The sequence below is a fragment of the Podarcis melisellensis genome (genome assembly GCF_964234715.1).
Source record: "Podarcis melisellensis genome assembly, chromosome: 8".
Taxonomy (NCBI): domain Eukaryota; kingdom Metazoa; phylum Chordata; class Lepidosauria; order Squamata; family Lacertidae; genus Podarcis; species Podarcis melisellensis.
The window spans coordinates 43,519,447-43,533,896 of NC_138540.1; the positions used below are offsets into that span (position 1 = coordinate 43,519,447).

Genomic DNA, 14,450 nt, shown 5'->3' on the forward strand with positions numbered 1-14,450 from the left:
ATGGCATTATCACAAGACAATTTCCTGCACATTCACATATGCATTAGGCAAACCAAAGTTGTACTTGGGGTTAGTGGCACGCTCTGAGCAGAAATGGCTTCTTAATCTCTTGTACTCTGACCTTTGGAATGCACTTGGGTATCCCAGTTTTCATTCAGTGTGATTCTGGTGGTTGCCAACACTTGTGTTTTGCACCAAAAGCTGCACCATGACTGTTGTGGGACGCAGGACAGCACCAGATGTTGCTATGTGTGTCTGGGGTTTCCAAACACACACAGTCATAAACAGAAGATACTCTGGCTGGCCTTAACAGAACTTTTAAAAATGGTGCTTTGGTATCACAGTGAAGGTGACCTTACAAAAAAAACACCAAGATGGGCTTTTAAAAACAAAATTATTAAAAGCCCAGGTAGTCCTGCAGTTCCCACTCTGAACACTTCCTTTTTAATAGCACTTTCCCTCAACGTTGTATAGCACTCTGTTTTTTTTCATACCAGGCATAGTTCCCATAGCTGGGGTGGGGGCCATGCTAACCACCTCTGTGATCTGGACACTGAGCAGTGGCGATAAAACGACAGGTGTTTGGTCTATACAACCTTTGCATTCATTGCCTGGACCTCATTTGCTCCTGACCCTTCAGCATTGGGGCATGGAGCACACGATCAAATTCCCTGTGGAGTTGCACTTTGCCATCCCAGTGACTAGATTATTTGTGTAAAAGGATGGTGGTTCCTGATTCTTGCAGAAGTATTAATTTTTTGATGGCAATTTTAGTCCCCCATCAGCAAACACCCCCCATCCCCATTGTCTGGTTTCCTTTGTTCTGCAGCTGGGGTTTTCCTGTTTTGGGGTTTCCCCTTCTGCTGTAGACATCAGTCAGGAGTTTACAGTTTGGGCAAATGCAACTTTAAGGCCCCAAGTGCCAAAGATGAGACTTCTTGAAAGATCTCTTCAAGAAATCTGCACAGAAACCACTACAAATAAATGTATGTGTTTATCCCGCGTAAGGTCTGTTTGTGCTTGTGTTTGTGTGCACACTGTTTGATAGAATCTAACCTTGGGTATTGAGGCACAGCCAGTAACACTGCCACAATCAATCCAAAATGTACAATGAGCGTTATTTTTGTATTCTTTGTAAATGGTATTTATACAAGAACAAATTCTTTTTTTCTGAGTTTTTAATTTCAAATGTTGGGAGACTCCAGGTTACCAAATCCAGATAAAACAAGTGGTGGTGTGGGCAGTTTATGGTCTTCACAAGCAAAGGAATGTGCTCTCTCTAGAGAATACATGGACACCCTCCAGCCCTTGAGTTACATGCTTACTGTATAGTATTGTACATTACAATGGAAATGTGACTTGAGGGCGACTGTAATCTTTATGTTGTGTATAATAAAGGTGTTTATGCTTTTAGTTTTAATTCATTGGCTTGTGTCTTTGTGGGAAAACACAGACTTCAAAAATATATGTTAGTGAGTTGGATTCCAGAGTAACTTAAAAGGAAATGACCTAATGGTTAATGTCACAGACACAGACAAGGTGACAAGTTTTGAAAAGGGGAGGGGGCATCCTCCTTCCTTCCCACCTGCTTTAACTCCCCAGAATCTCCTCTTTCAATATATCCTTCTAGGGCAATGCAAGTTTTAAGAACATCAGAAAAGCCCTGCTGGCTAAGACCAAAAGCCCTATCTAGCCCAGCATCTGTACTCACAGTGGCCAACCACATGCCTTAGTGGGAAGCCTGCAAGCAAGACTTGAATGCAACAGTGCTCTCCCTGCTTGGGATTCCCAGTAAATGGCATGCTGCCTCCCGACAGTGGAGGTGGAATGCAGCCATCATAACAGCAGCCTTTGATAGCCTTTTCTATGAATTTGTTTAATCCCTTTTAAAGCCATCCAAGTTGGGGGTCACACTATCTTGTGAGATTAGATTCCATAGCTGAACTGTGGGTTTTTTGAGTAAGTTATTTTTGTCAGTCCTGAATCTTATCACATTTGGCTTTATTGAATTGACACCATTGGATTCTACAAGAGAAAACGACACGCACTCCACTTGATTTCCGTTTTTCCCCTAAACTAAAAAACCCAAATGCATTGTGACCTTTCCTCTTAGGGGAAACATATTCTGATAATCCTGGACCAGATACCTCTGACACCAGAAACTTCATTGGAGTATTCAGCTAACTGGAACATATTCTTTTATTTTTAAATTAAAATTAAATTTGTGTACCCATACTTCATCCATAGATCTCAGGGCGGTTCACAATGTAAATGCAAGATAAAAACACAAAATACATAATAAAAACAGGAACAAAAAACCCACAAACCAATAAACCTCCCTCTCCCATTTTAGAGACTGATAAGATGTTAATCAGTCAAAGGCCTGGTCGAACAGGAACATTTTCACCCGGTGCCTAAAGGTATATATTGAAGGCACCAGCCAAACCTCCTAGGGGAGAGCATTCCACAAACGGGGAGACACTGCAGAAAACACCTGTACATGTCCATCCAGACCTCTCGTGGAGGAGACACACAAAGAAGGGCCTCGGGAGATGTCAGCATCTGGGTAGGTTCATATGGGAAGAGGCGGTCCTTGAGCTATTGCGGTCCTGAGACATTTAAGGCTTTATAGGGCAAAACCAGCACTTTGAATTAGGCTAGGAAGCTAATTGGCAGCCAGTGCAGTCGAACTAGGATCAGTGTAATATTCTCAAACCACTTGCCCTAGTGAGCAACCTCGCTGCCAAGTTCTGCACCAGCTGAAGTTTCTGAACCATCTTCAGAGGCAGCCCTACATATAACACATTGCAGTAATCTAACCTAAAGGTTACCAGAGCATAGACAACAGTAGTTAAGCTATCCCTGTCCAGATAGGGAAATAGCTGGACTACCAGCTGAAACTGATGGAAAGCACTCCATGAGGAATCCCATTCCAAACCAAGTTCCTGTGTTTTGTCTCAACATTTTAAACTTGCCAGTTTATTTTTAACTTGAGATATGTGAACATGGTTATGCTGATACTTTGTGTTTGGGGCACAAATAGTTTATTTTGGGGGTGGATGCCTCATTGGGTTTACTGTACTTCGAAAAAGCGGAAGAATTAACAGACTTTTATTTCCTTTAGTGCCAAACTGAGGGAAACTGTGGCTTTGTGGTCTGGTTGCATTCAGGGCTTGAGCTACCAGGTGGAAACACCATGAAACTTCCAAATTACAAGTGCACAGATTTAGTTGGTGTTTGAAAACAAGGAGCTTAATATGACACAAGTCAGCACTTTATTATAAGATGGCAGTGAATGCACTGGACTGTTGCTTTGCCTCAGTAATGGACTGGATGAGAACCAACAAACTAAAGCTCAATTCCACATAAGACTGAGGCACTTTTAGTGGATAGTCCCCTAGATTGGATGGCTGGAAGGTTGCCTGCTCTTGATGGGGTTACACTTTATAGTAACTTGACAGTGGTTGTGAAATGACAACTTGCGCTACTGATGTTGTTCAAGTATTTCAGCAGGAGAAAAGTGGCTCTCAAATTAACATCCATCTACTGCTAAGCATTTGCCTGTAGGGAAAAGCAAATGAGATTTGCAAAGCTCAATGACCAACCAGATGCCTTTAGGGGAAGCCCACAAACAACACATGGGCACATAAGCACTTTCTGCACATGCAGTTCCCGGCAACTGGTGTTTAGAAACGTACTGCATAAAAATAATCCTCAAAGTAATACAACACATAAATATATAAAACCCAAATACAGAAATTTAATATATTCATGGAATGGTCTCTAGTCCACAAAAACATCTGTATACACCCACACCCCTTCACAACTTTTATGAAGTCAAGAAATGTTCCAAATTTAGAAGTCTTTACAGTGCTACAAACTTGATTTTGCTATTTAATTGTGTACTTTGTGTGTGTGCAATTGAGAGTAAGCTCCACCTCAGTCACAGATATCCTCTGATGGGTCTCTTCTTCAGGTGGTTCTCCACGCAGCCCCTGATACTGGCCTTCACTAGGGCCAAGCCTTTAATATGGCAGGTCTTGCCCTGTGGAACTCCCTGCTAGTTGAAGTTTGGCAGGAACCATCCCTGCCTTCTTTCAGACATCTTCAGAAAATTGCATTGTTTAGGCAGGACTCTAAAGTATGAATTTATTTTTTCAATCCACCTACTGTTGTTTTTAGTTCTGTTTCTTTGAATGTTTCTTGCTGGTTTTACTCTTATGATAGGTTTTTATGAAAGTGTGGATTATAAATTATAAGTAAATACAAGAAAAGCCTGCTGGATCAGGCCTATGGCTCACCATTCCAGCATCTTCTCACAGTAGCCACCCAGATCTCCCCTCCTATGGACCAGTTCTCCCCTCCTGTGGTTTCCAGAAAGCATTGCTGTGGCTAGTAGCCATCAATAAACTTCTCCATCCATTTGTCTATTCCTATTTTAAAGCCATCCAAGTTGGCTCCCATCACTGGCTCATTTGAGAATGAGTTCTGTAACTATGCTGCATGAAAAAGTACTTGGGAGTCAATAGAATTGGAAAGGGACCACAAGAGTCATCTAGTCCAACTCCCTGCAATGCAGGAACCTTGGGGCTGGAATCCATCACCCTGAGATTCAGAGTCTCATGCTTTATCGACCGAGCTATCCCTTTAGTCTACCTTTTTCCTGCCCTGAATCTTCCACTATTCAGCTTCATTGGTTGTCCACGGGTTCGTCTATCTAGTGTTATAAAAGAGGGAGAATTTTCTCTCTCTACTTTCTTCATGAATTGCACAAATCTGTAAACTTCGATCACATTTTACTGGCCTTTTCTCTAAGCTATTCCCCCCCTCCCAAAATATGTGTTATTGCTTCCTGCTACTCTAAGCAAAAGGTAAGAAAAGAAGACTCCCCGCAAATTTGATAATGCAGCCATAACTCGGCCATCATTCAGCCCCTGAGGAGGGGGCAGCCAAGACAACCGGGAAGCCGAAGAGAAGAAGGAAGAGCCCGGCCGGCCTCCTGAGAAAGGGGCTCGTGGGAGGCGGACAAGGGCGGACCACCTCCGGGCTCTTCCTCCATCCCGCCCCTGAATGGCGTCGCGGTTCCTCGGGCCTCCCTTTCCCCTCCTCTCCGCCTCCGCCTCGCCTGCTGCTGTTCCCGGTGCGGCCTGCAGGCGGCAGCCCAGAAACCGGCCCGACTCTCCTCAGCGGGGCTCCCGGTGGCCGCCTCGTACGAGCCCGGAGGAGGGAACCAAAGCCCAGCAGCCTCGGCAGCCGCAGCAACAGCAGCCGCCCCAGCCCCAGCGGGAGGAGATGCGATGACAACGTCCGCCCTGCAGGTACCGGCCGCGCCGAGCTGCCTAGCGCTCCGCCCCGGCTCTGCGGCCTACGCCGAACCCCGGCTTTGCGGCCTACCGGGCCTACTGGGGCGGGCCTTGAGGGGCGAGGAGGGGGCTCTCGCCCCGAGGGGTCCACGCGGCAAAGCGGTCGAGGAAGCCGGGCTGAGGGGAAGCGGAGGGTCTTTTGGTCAGAAGCTCCGGACTCTTCTCCCGCCCCGCTCCCAAAATGGCCCCTGTTTTGGTAATAAGGGAGCGGGGGGACAACCCCGCTCGCTCCCCAAAAGATCTGGTCCGTGGGCGTTGTTGCTCTCATCCACTCGGAGAGGGGAATAGAAGGGGAGGGTCGTTTGAGTTTGCTAATTGAATGTGTTGTTTTGTGAGCGGACGCTGAGGAGGGAGAGAGAAGGGGCCTCCTGGACACCTGAGCAGGTGGGGAGGGAAGCCTGGAGCCTCCACCGGGGGCTGGGGGAGCTGCCTTGGTTTGTAAGGCAGAGTGAGTTATTCAGAGGAGGCAAAGACCAGGAAATGCACACAACTTCAGTCCTACTCACAGTAGACCTGTTGGGCTTACTCAGTGCATGTCATTTAGGCCCACTTATTTCAATGGGTTTACTCTGAGTAGGCCTTGGGCGTAACCCATGTCTACATGCATATGCACAAGTCATCAAAATGATGCACACACTTAAGTGCCTATTTCCTAAACTAACTGCCACCCCTCTGGTCGTGTTTTTGTTATATAACCATTTATAGAAAGATAGTTGCCCTCTATCAAAAGATGCATCGCAAGTTGTATTTTCCAGGGCTAGAAAATCTCTGAAACCTTGAGTTTTGAAATGCACTCAGTCCTGAGCAGAGGCTGGTTTTTAGGTAGTGGGCAGGTATTTCCAGGCTGGCCCTACTTCCTGTCAAGGGAAATCCTGCTGCCTTGTTCTGTAGGGAAGGTGCTGGGTGCTGATGCACATATCTTCCTGGGAAGAACCTAAGGACCCAGAGGTATCAAACAGTATTATTGGGACATTCTGACAAAATTGGGAGAGGTGCTTCATCCAGGGTGTGGTTTGTAGCCCATTTGTGGGAGGTGAAACGGAACTGAAAGGAGCTCAGTACCCTGTTTAGTTAGCTTATTCAGACATCAACTGGAGAAGTATCTGTAGTATACCCGGGGAGTCCTTGGGAACAGCCAGTTAGAAGCAGCACACAATACTTTATTGTCTTTTATGGCTTGGATGATTTTCTTTCCCAGGTGACATGTTCAGCGGGTGAGGTAACAGTCCACAAGGCCACCCCTGTGTGAGATTCACTCCCTCATAATATTGACATTGTGTAATATGGTGATTAGGGTGTTGGTCTAAGACCTGGGAGACCAGGGTTCAATTCTACACTTGGCCATGAAGCTCACTGAGTGACCTTGGGCCAGTCACCAACGCTTAGCCTAGTCTACCTCACAGGGTTGTGAGGGCAAGGAGGGAATGTGTACACCATCTTGGGCTCCTTGGGGGGGGGGGAGTGAGATATAGATGTAATAATAAATAAATCCAGCACATTTCCATTTTTGCAGTGGGAAGGTGACTCTTTCAGCAGCTGCTTTGCAGTACCAATTCCTGCCCAAACTCCTTTGGGGGTCAGCAGCAGGACTAAGCTATAAAACAGCGCAGGAGACTGGTATTCTCCTTGTGACCTTTGCCCTGCTCAGCAGCATCTAGCACGCAGGCAATGCCTTATACCACCTGCTGGCAATCACAACTGTATAAAATTCTGCTTCTTTGTGGTGGAATTTGGACTGGTTTAAATCCAGACAGGCCATGCTGTTTGCTTGGTTCCTAAGGCTTAGCATCTTAATCAAACCCCTCTTCAAAGGCCCAGAGCCTCCATCTCTATCTTACTCAGTAACTGCTTGCTTTACGGTCCTCAGACTGGTTAAATCCCTGTGCGATTGATGACAAAGTACTGCTCACCAGTTTGCAAGAACAATAAACATGTGTAGAAGAAGGCACATGCCTTAAATTTCTAACTCTCTCCCACCTTAAATAATTAGATAGGTACTTAGTCTTTGCTGCACCATTTTCTCCTGTCTCTTGGTTACGCCTCAGCAAACATTTAAGAGTCTTAGGGGTTAGTACCAAACTTAGAGCCTCCTGGAATTCCCAGTGTTGTGAATTTTTCTAGCTGTGATTCTGATGTGCCACCATGAAACTTGAGCCAGGCATTTGCTTTCCAGAAAGCCATTGATTTGGTCACAAAAGCCACTGAGGAAGATAAAGCAAAGAACTATGAAGAGGCTCTGCGTCTCTACCAGCATGCGGTGGAGTACTTCCTTCACGCCATCAAGTGTGAGTCTGTCTTGGGGGTGGGAGGCTTAGTGGGAGCTTTTACGTGACACTGGGAAGGCTTACAAGGACCTTGCTCAGAGCAGCAGTTTCCTTTGCTTTGCTTTGCTTGCTGTGCGGCTGTCAGGGGAGACCCAGGCTTGTTCAGGGCTCTGTGGTTGTAGCCCATTTGTTTGGTGATGACATCAGGGAATCTGCAGACAAAGTGGTGTGGAGAAAGTGGATAGAAGTAAGGTTTTCTCACTCTCTTAATGCTAGAGCTCAGGAATTGCTCCAGAGTAACTGATTGGCAGGAGAGGCAAAAGGAAGGACTTATTCATTTAGAGGTATAATCCATATTTAGAATTCCCTGCCATGGTTTGGTGATAGCCGCTGGTTTAGACGGCTTTAAATGAAAGTTATACAAAGCCACTGGGGATGAAAAGTGTCCACCAATGGTTGTCAGTTATTGTGATGATCCTGTGGAATCTCTAGGGACAGAAGCAGTATATGCTACTGAGTGCCAGTTCTTTGTGAGCAACAGTAGGAGAGGACTGCTCCCTTCCAGTCCTGCTTGTGGGCTTCCCAGAGGCAACTGGCTGGCCAGTGTGGGAACCAGGATGTTGGACCATATGGACATTTTCTTGGCATGGCCCAGCAGGGCTGTTCTTATGTACTTAAAGTTCTCTGTGACATGCAGTCCGTAGCTGGTAGCTACTGTGAGCAATTTGCATCTAGGATAAGTGAGCCTCCAAGCTGGTTTCCCCACCACTGAATCTGGAAAGTGCTGCTGCAGGGAACCCTAGTCGGGTGGGGGCAGGCTGTCCAGGGAAGCTCTTCCTTACCGCTGCCTGTTGCCCTTGCAGATGATGCTCACAGTGACAAGGCCAAGGAAAGCATCCGGGCAAAGTGTGCACAGTACCTGGACCGGGCTGAGAAGCTGAAGGATTATCTGCGGACCAAGGACAAGCAGAGCAAAAAGCCTGTCAAAGAAGCCCAGAATGACAGCAAGGGGTATGGCTTAAAGGGTTGGCTCCTCAAAGTACAGTGTTTGGGGGGAAGAGATTGGGTGAGGAAGTCATAGAGGCACTGTTATCCCAGCCTTGCTTCCATTGCCCCTTGCTCTGTGTCTTTATGTGTTTATGCAAGTGCAGATAAGCTAGGTACAGTTAGGTTAGGAGCTAATACAAGAATAAATGAAATCTCCGAGGGTAGGGGAAGGGGAGGTTCAGTGTCCTGCCTTGCCCCAGAAGGTGGGAATGGGATCAGATCATCAACTAAGAGAAAATCCATCAAACAATTCTTTCCTTAATCTCAGCAACCTCCTTTAGGTGATGTGGAACAGCTCTGCTCTTGCTTGATCCCAGGCCCTGCTGGTAGAGCACTGTGGGTTGGGTTGCAGGTGACACTGATGTGTGGCTGGTCCTGTCTTGAAGGTGGAGAGGATATGAGGATATTCTTTGATTTCATGTGTAGTTGAGGCCAGGTGTCTGATGGGAACTGGGAGAGACCTGATTCTCTGAGGAGGTGGTTCTGTGTTGCTCATCCTCCCCTCACGCAAACTTTGCAAATAAGCATCAGTTGGAGTAGGCATGAGTTGGGGAGTCCTCCTGCCCCTCATGGCACTGCCCACCCCATATCATTTGATGCCTCTCTCTCTTCAGGAGTGACAGCGACAGTGAGGGCGACAATCCTGAGAAGAAGAAGTTGCAAGAGCAGCTGATGGGTAAGCCAGTTCTGAGCAGCCCCTGGTCCCTGTGCTTGTTGCTGGCTCTGTAGAGACAAGTGCAGCTTTCTGAAGGTGGGCTTGAGGTGTCAGGAGGGTCTAATGCACCCCTCCTTGGCAGGATGGGAGGGAGTCAAGTGGGCTCTATTGGGCAAATTGTTTTCCCCTTCCAGGTGCCATTGTGATGGAGAAGCCCAACGTGCGGTGGAATGATGTGGCTGGGCTGGAAGGAGCTAAAGAGGCCCTCAAGGAAGCGGTCATCTTGCCCATCAAATTCCCTCACTTATTCACAGGTGAGAATCTGGGCACTTCTGTCCCCTGGGCATGCTAAATGTTGCGAGGGGTGGATGAGTCCATTTCCTCTCTCTTTGCCCCAGGTAAGCGCACTCCATGGCGAGGGATTCTCCTCTTTGGCCCTCCTGGTACTGGGAAGTCTTACCTGGCCAAGGCTGTAGCAACTGAAGCAAGCAACTCCACCTTCTTCTCCATCTCCTCTTCAGACTTGATGTCCAAGTGGCTAGGGGAGAGTGAAAAGTGAGTGACAAAATCCATGGGGGGAGTGGGGGAGGGAGAGAACCATCTCTCTCACTTAGGAGAGTGGGGCTTGGTCTATGGTGTGGAATAAGATGTTCCTATTAGGGTATGATGGGGGTGGTTAGTGCCCCACCCACCCAAGCTGAACTCCAGCTCACATAATCCCTGACCATTGGCTGTGCCGCAAAGTATCTGGGGTGGGGAGACAGATAGAGGCGGGGCTAGAACTGTGCAAAATGGGTGTCTATGGAAGGCTTTAGATTTGCTGCATTTTGCCACAGTTGTTTGGACACAGGCTTGGTTTGTAGTCTTTATTTTATGGTTCCTGTCAAATGTGCCAGTGGCCTCCAATGGCCCTTCCCTGAGCTTTCTGCTGTGCCTTTTCCTTTAGGTTGGTGAAGAACCTCTTTGAGCTGGCCAGGCAGCATAAGCCTTCCATCATCTTCATTGACGAAGTGGACTCTTTGTGCGGCTCTCGCAATGAGAATGAGAGTGAGGCAGCCCGCAGGATCAAGACGGAGTTTCTGGTACAAATGCAAGGTGGGTAGACAGAGTGACAGAAGAGAGACTGCCCAAGAGGACCCTTTGCACTGGGGAGCATCTGGTCTGCCTCTCTGCCTTCCCCAGTGTGGAGTGACGATTTGTGGCTTTCTTTCTTGACAGGTGTCGGGAATGACAATGATGGCACGTTGGTCCTGGGTGCTACCAACATCCCCTGGGTGCTAGATGCTGCCATTCGGCGTAGGTGGGTGATGCCGCAGGTTTTGCTGGGGCTCCTGCTGCCCACATGGACAGTCTTGTAGCCTCCAAAACAGCAAGAGGTCTCCCTGCGCCCTGGTCTGAAGGGCTGTTTCCATTTTGTTGAGGAATACTTCTGTTTCATCCATTGTAGTGTCTGCAGGGGCTTATAACAGGACTAAAACCAGCAATATATTAAATTTTATTACATTTATATCCTGTCTTTCAAAGGGGGTGTTCGTGGTTCTTCTCACCCCCAGTTCCATCCCCACAGTCACCCTGTGAGCTTAGGCTGAACAGATAGTGACTGGCCCAGAGAGCTATATGATTGAGTATGGATCTGATCTGGGGTCTCCTCAGACCACAACTGCATGCTGTCAGCAAAACATAACATAAATCTAAACAAAAAAACAAACCACACGTTTAAAACAGCATTTTTAAAAAATCTTATCAAAGGGTCTAATCTTCACCAAAAGTCTGTGCAAATAGTAATGTTTTCATAGCCAATCAGTTTGGGGCTGGGGGGAAGCTGCCATACACCTCACCTCACCTCTCCACATGGTTGCATCCAAGCAGAATCTTCGTAGGTGTGGGAAGAAGGCGGGGGAAGCAGCGACGTTTTCCCTCTCCCTTTGGGGACAGACTGTCACATGTGCGCATGCATTTGCACATAGGTTTGAGAAACGTATTTACATCCCGCTTCCCGAGGAGCCGGCCAGGGCTCAGATGTTTAAGCTGCACCTTGGGAACACACCACACAGCCTGTCAGAAGCCAACATCCACGAATTAGCCCGGAAGACTGACGGCTATTCAGGGGCTGACATCAGCATCATTGTGCGCGATGCCCTCATGCAGCCTGTCCGCAAGGTGCAGTCAGCCACACACTTCAAAAAGGTGAGGACGGCATTTCCTACAAGGGCTGTGCCAGGGCAGGCTGGAAGGTAGATTTCCCTTGCTTGGCCCATCCTGTTGTTGCTTCAAGGCTTCTGCTGGGGAGTGAAGCAGCAGAAGATTCCACCTTCTCAATGGACTCAGCTGCTCCACTTCCTTTCCCAGGCAGGGTCATGTGACATTGTTGTCTAGCCCTGGGCAAGCAGAGGCGGTTCCTCCCTGGTTCCTTTCCTACCTCACCCAGTATATCCCAGCAGCTGCACTTGCCTCTCTGTATTTGTTGTTCTTCACTTCTGTGTACTTGGTGCTTATTATTTTACATGGACGTCCTGCTCTTGTTTTGGGGGAATACTCAAGCAGTTTTTGAGGGGCTCCCAGGCATTCCTCTGCTTTAATAATGTCACAGCAACTTTCATAAATATTTTTGAGATGATTAAATTAAACCCTTTTTGTCAGATGAGACTTCTGACTCTCCAGTTGCTGTGGATTAATATGGGGTGTTGGGGACTGGCATTGTGCTTCTCTTGACAAGTGTCCCTTCAGTATTCAGATGGCTGTTGCTGGATGGATGGCTTACCCGCACCTTCCAAACAGAGTGACTAGTGTACTTGCAGGGGGACTGACTCTTTGTTCCACCTGCTTCTGTCTTGCATTGCTACTATATCTGTCCTACCAGGACCTAAGAGTTTTGTGTTCAGCCTGCCCCCACCCCCCAGGAATCTGCCATATCAGTGTGCTGTCTGGGTCTTTATTGCAGGTCCGTGGACCATCCCGCACCAATCCTGGCACGGTGGTAGATGATCTGTTAACCCCTTGTTCCCCGGGAGATCCTGGTGCTATTGAAATGACATGGATGGAGGTACCTGGGGACAAGCTTCTGGAGCCTATAGTCTGCATGGTGAGTGAGGTCCCCTGACTTTTTCCTGCCTGGACCCTCTTCTTTCTGAGTCCCAGGCTTGTTCTCCTGTGTATTTGATACAAACTCTGATGTGCGCCAAGCAGCTTTGGGTGGCAGCTGCAGGTTTGGAAATGCCCCTTCCAGATGACTGTGAGGAGTTTCAGCTCCTAAAACCTTTGTGTTTTTGTGACCAAGATGCATGTATACCCCATCCCTGAATGTCCTATTCTGTTTTTGCAGTCAGACATGCTGCGCTCACTGGCCACCACCCGCCCCACCGTGAATGCAGAGGATCTGCTAAAGGTGAAGAAGTTCACTGAAGACTTTGGCCAGGAGGGCTAATGCTGTGCCTATGAGGAGCAGCGATGATGGGGGGCATTTTACCACGGACATGTGTGTAGACAAGGCCCTTTGTGCTGACAGTGGACTGTGCCAAGCAGAGGTTAGCATCCAGCTTACTACTGAATCTGTCTCTGCTTGGGGCACCCGTTTGGCTGGGGAAGGAAGAGGATGAGGTGACACAGCCTCCATTGCTACTCTGGGAGATGGACACAAAGGGGAGAAGGCTGAGCCCAGCCCACTCTGGTTTTTTCCCATCCAAACATCCCTGCCTTCATGGTTGCTCTTCCATTCCCCACCCCCTCTAACGCTGCTTGGCTTGTTTATATACAAATAAAAACAATCCGAAACTTCCACTATACCGCAACCCTTTTTTCCTGAGACCCCTTCCAGCTTCTGTGGAAGCAACACCTGGTGCCACCCCAAAGAGAAAACCGAACTGGCTTCACCTAAGGCCATTGCATACTCCTTGAAATCTGAAATGCTGCACTTCCAAGCTTGAGCTGAACTTTGAAGAGTGTGGCCTTCTTCTGGCTCAGCCAAAGTGGCAGGAAGCTCTCCAAGTGAGAAATACACTCCAAGGCTTAACTAATGCTCAGCTCTCTCCTGGAGTTGAGGTACTCGTGTTGGAAGTGCTGTCCAAGAAGCTTACCTTGCCAAGGCCTGATCTGTTGCATGGTTTGAGGTACAGTATCTGAAAATGTGCTCTGCCCCACAGGATGCTGTGTTGCTGCAGAATTTGTTGCCCTTCAGCTCTGTAGCGTTTTGCATGTGTGGCACAGAAAAAGCAGAAGGGGAGCAGAACAGGGATGAGGAGGGCTGCAGCTCCAAGCCCCTCAGCCTTATCCTGGCACTGTGGCTCAACCCAGCAAGCCTGCTGCTTCTCAGAAAGGGATGACGTCTTTGCTCTTCCAGCTGTGGCACAAGAGGTGACGTACTAAGGAATGCAAACTGGGCACCTGTCAAGACACAGGTGCTGGCAAAGTCCTGCAAAGGAGATGGAGCTTTCCCGCCTTTGCAGCTGCAGCAGGTGGGAGATCTGCCTCCCATCCCACCCATGGCTCCTTTGGTCACGGTTGGGCCTCTGCTGGTGTGTCTCTGCTGCAATCTGGGGCTCTAGAGTGTCTTTTTAAAAAATCCATGCTATGGGGAGGCAAAGGACTCATTTATTCCACCCCATTGGCTCTAGGCAATGGCTCTTGTGCCACAAGTGGAGGAGGCTGGCAATGCTCAAGCATAGGCTTCTACTTACAGCAGGGTTTTTGCTTCCCTGAAGGTAACTGCTGATTCCTAATTCAACAAATCCACCTTTCTCGGCCACTAAAGCTACTTTCGTGTGCTTTAGTCTTCTTGTCTTAGTACTACTGAGGAAGGCATGTAGAGGAGGGTGGGAGCTCTTTGGTCTCTAGAAATTCAAGTGAATAGCTGTGAGAACCTCTTTAACTGTCAAGGGGTTTAGCGGCCTGTACACCCCCTGCCCCCTATCTTGTCATGTGTACATAATTTTGAGTTGATTCCAGTGTGGGGAGGGACAGTTTATGGAAGAATAAAGTGTTGAACTATTTGTCTCTTATATATTCAGCTGATTTTTTACAAGCAACATACAATGGTACAATTTGTTTCACAGTTTCTCCACAGGAGATGAAGGAAGAGGCAGTAGTCTCCTTTGTTCTGCTTAGTCTTATCTCCTTCCCACACCA

General features: G+C 47.9%; 1 protein-coding gene across 2 annotated transcripts; it reads left to right on the forward strand.

The window, feature by feature from the left end:
* Positions 1 to 5,068: 5,068 nt before the first annotated feature.
* On the forward strand, positions 5,069 to 14,323 carry VPS4A (vacuolar protein sorting 4 homolog A). 2 transcript variants are annotated; one of them, XM_081921683.1, is made up of 11 exons: positions 5,069 to 5,318; positions 7,537 to 7,648; positions 8,491 to 8,638; positions 9,289 to 9,350; positions 9,524 to 9,643; positions 9,728 to 9,884; positions 10,276 to 10,424; positions 10,548 to 10,629; positions 11,297 to 11,516; positions 12,271 to 12,411; positions 12,652 to 14,323. In XM_081921683.1, the coding sequence occupies exons 1-11, from the start codon at positions 5,298 to 5,300 to the stop codon at positions 12,751 to 12,753; spliced, it is 1,314 nt and encodes a 437-aa protein (XP_081777809.1). In that variant the 5' UTR covers positions 5,069 to 5,297; the 3' UTR covers positions 12,754 to 14,323. The 2 variants fall into 2 exon arrangements, with proteins under 2 accessions (XP_081777809.1, XP_081777810.1); XM_081921684.1 differs by lacking the exon at positions 5,069 to 5,318 and adding an exon at positions 5,428 to 5,559.
* The last annotated feature ends 127 nt before the right edge of the window (positions 14,324 to 14,450 follow it).